The sequence below is a fragment of the Stegodyphus dumicola genome, chromosome 5, assembly GCF_044657685.1.
Source record: "Stegodyphus dumicola isolate Sdum_Otavi_A_Nest chromosome 5, ASM4465768v1".
Classification (NCBI taxonomy): Eukaryota; Metazoa; Arthropoda; class Arachnida; order Araneae; family Eresidae; genus Stegodyphus; species Stegodyphus dumicola.
In genome coordinates this window covers 65,529,940-65,533,402 of record NC_140772.1, presented here as the reverse complement: position 1 = coordinate 65,533,402, position 3,463 = coordinate 65,529,940, and the positions used below count along the sequence as shown (strand labels likewise).

The 3,463-nt window shown below is 31.6% G+C and overlaps 1 protein-coding gene across 1 annotated transcript; it reads left to right on the top strand.

Annotated features, from left to right (window-relative positions):
• The first annotated feature begins 327 nt into the window (after window positions 1-327).
• On the top strand, window positions 328-912 carry LOC146997123 (DNA oxidative demethylase ALKBH2-like). Its single transcript, XM_085817812.1, has one exon. It carries the CDS (start codon window positions 328-330, stop codon window positions 910-912), a length of 585 nt encoding a protein of 194 aa, XP_085673938.1.
• The last annotated feature ends 2,551 nt before the right edge of the window (window positions 913-3,463 follow it).

Here is a 3,463-nt window from a genome sequence, read left to right as displayed (position 1 = left end):
CTAAATGAAGATGCCATAGACTTTTTAAATAATGTACGATTAGATATTGAAAACGTTCAACATACTACTACTTCTCAGCAACGTATAATACTGTAAAAAAAAAAAAAAAAAAAAAAAAAAAAAAAAAAAAAAAAAACTTTTTGTTTATTAATTTGATGTCTATAGTTTTTTGACTTTGGAATGGAGAAACCCAAACTCAAAAAGTGTAGAAGACATGAAATTAATAGACAAAAAGTTTTTTTTTAAAATTATTATTATTATTATTATTGAGGGCTGAAAGATTTTTCTATTTCTATCTCTGAATTTTATTTTAGTTTAGGAAGGGTCATGAACACGAAAACAATAACTGCACCAGGACTTCATCTGGATATATATGAACAGTTTTATTTAACATTTCAGGCTGATCAACTCTTTCAAGAATTTAAAAAATACAAATTTGAAAATCTTCATGTGCAGTTTAGAGGAAAATCTTACACTCCTCGACGCAAAGTATTAGGATTTGGAGATGTTCAGTATCATTTTTCTGGTACAACAATTCCTACCCATCCGTGGACACCAATGTTACTTAGAATAAAAATTGATATTCAATTAAAAACGCTAAAAACGTACAATTATGCACTTCTCAACTTTTATCCCAATGGATTGGCACAAATTTTACCTCACAAGGATGATGAAAAATGCCTTGACTTACAAAGTGACATACCAATTCTCAGTTTAGGAGCAGTAAGAGAAATGCATTTCACGAGACCTCATTTTGCACCAATAAAAGTTGTTTTAGAACACGGTTCACTCGTTCTAATGAAACCACCAACAAATCAGTTTTGGTATCATAGTATACCTGTGCAACCCAATATAATGGAAGGACGTATCAGTGTTACTTTCCGAAACATAGCTTTTCCGGAAGAAAAATAGAAATTGAATAGCAGAAAATTATGTGAAATATATAGGAAAGTCTTATATTCTCAATCTCTTATTTTAACTGAAGTAGTATTCCATTCTCCAGGCTTCTTGTTACTGTTCTTCATTATTATGAATGGAAAAAGTATAGTTTTCGGCGTGATCTAATAATGAAGGGCTACACCTGCTTTCGATGAGATACAAATCCTCAGCATCTTCATTAATGAAATTACTAGAAGAAATATACCTAGTAACATTTTCACCATCATTTAGAGCGCCAACATCATCCAGAGCTACATCACTATAAACCGACGTAATGTCCGAAGAATCATAACTATAATTACTATAAACCGACATAATGTCCGAAGAATCATAACTATAATTACTATAAACCGACATAATGTCCGATAAATCATAACTATAATTACTATAAACCGACATGTCTGAATAATCATCATGGATATATTGTCTATCATATAAAACTGATATGTCTAAAGCATCATCATCATCATCGTCGTCGTCATCGTCATCATCGTCGTCGTCATCATCATCATCATCATCATCATCATAACTATAATTACTATATTCCGACATAATGTCTAAAGAATCATCTTCAGAATTAAATCTTCCATTTGTAATCGTTTTCAGTAAATTAGCGTCAGTAACATTCTCTCTACAAAGAGGGCAGGTTAAAGATAAAGGAATCCATTTTTTAATACAATCATTATGAAAATAATGTTTACAAGGTAAAGTATAAAAATCTTCACTATCCATCTTTAAATCCTGCAAGCAAATGGAGCATTCAAAATCAGCCATTACTTTAGTTTCTCCAAGACAATGTGAGATAATTCGACAGTCTGTATCTATTAGGGATATATAAGATATGGTATTAAAAAAAAAAAACTGTCAAATTATCTTATTACATTGTCTTGTAGAAACTAAAGCAATGGCTAAGTTTGAATGCTAAAGCATTTTTTTTTTTTACATACCTTCTATATCCCTAACAGATAAAATTCTTTCCGGAGCAGCGATCAAATAATCATGTGTATTATTAGATCGCAATAAATAATCGACCGTAATCCAGTTAAGTTGAATATTAACCAGTAATGTTAAAAAGTAGAGTATTTCAATTCGAGTAATCTCACATGCAATATCACCAGCACTTGTGATATTTTCAGCCATTTTATCAATTTTTGCTATGATGGTATTATAATTCACCGGATCGGTCACTAATTCTGCATTAAACTGCAACATTAGGGGTATAGCTAATTTTTGTTCATTTAAAAAATATAAATATCCATATTTTTCTTTTTCTTGGAAAATGTACAAAATATACTCATTAACTGCTTCTAATACTTGAGGATCTTGTATTAGTTCCAGAGTAATCAAACTAGTGAAAGGTGAAAATTTATGAAACTTAATGTACCGGGAAACTACAGAATTTAATTTTGGACGATATTTTTTTACTATTAGTAAATCGACAGGCGTATTGAGTTTTTGAAGTGCAACAATATCCATACTATTTTATCCTTGATCTATCTCTCTATCAGATCTAAAAATACATCTAGATTAATTTCCAGATAAAGAGGCCCACAATAACTAAAATTAGTCCAATAAAAAGGGGTTTAATGTAGGGTAAGGAACTAATCATATTAATTGCACCTTTAACTAATGAATTTGTTGTGTCTTGACTAAAATGTGTGAGAGCTTCTCCAATGGTAGGTCGACGGCATTTCATTTCTTGCGTCGGTGTACAATCATGATATTGACAATCGCATAACCGGCAACAAGAATCTTCTTCGTCTTCATTATAGTTTTCACATACGTTAATGTTTGCTGTTAAGAAACCTGTACACGATTCTATTCCATTTACAGCCTCGGGTTGACAACAACTCAATTCTTTCATTTTACATACCATTTCCCCTCGATCGTAAAGAAAACATCCTGAATTATCAGTAATATATTGACTCACATACTGAGAACCAATAGCTACTGCTGTAACAGCACCTGCAGTGAGAGCTGTTTTTTTGCTAAACACCGTTTTAAAAGCGTTCTTAAGTGATTTATGCTTGTTTACAACATTTTCTAATTTACTGACTCGTTTCACGGGAAAATCAAATTGTTTAAATTTTTTTGCAACTGTCCCAGTCTTTGTAAGGATGCGCATCGTCCTTTTCTTATATCTGAAAAGACAAGTATTAATTTCAATAATGAGTGAATACAATTGCATATTTAGTAATAAAAAGGTTCAGTGTCCCTCAGACAATGTAACGGCGTTTCGAAACATTATATGTCTCAACCATCTCCGAGTTCCCTACGGTCTTGACATACATTATTATAGAATGGAATCGGAAACTCACACCAAGATTGTAGGTCCCTTTTTGATTGTCAAAGAAAACTTTTCATTTCCAAAAAATACAGTTATCTTACCAACAAGAGACTTTATCGATAAACATTTTCGTCCTGATGTGAATCATCCGCAGTTGGACGATCTCGCTTTCAAATTAAATCCTTGCATTGAGAATTATATTAATAATCTCTATTCTCAAGATTCACCTGACGGTAA

What these genes read in the sequence shown, in the direction of transcription:
- LOC146997123 (XM_085817812.1), top strand. Translation starts at nt 328, where the DNA reads ATGAACACGAAAACAATAACTGCACCAGGACTTCATCTGGATATATAT.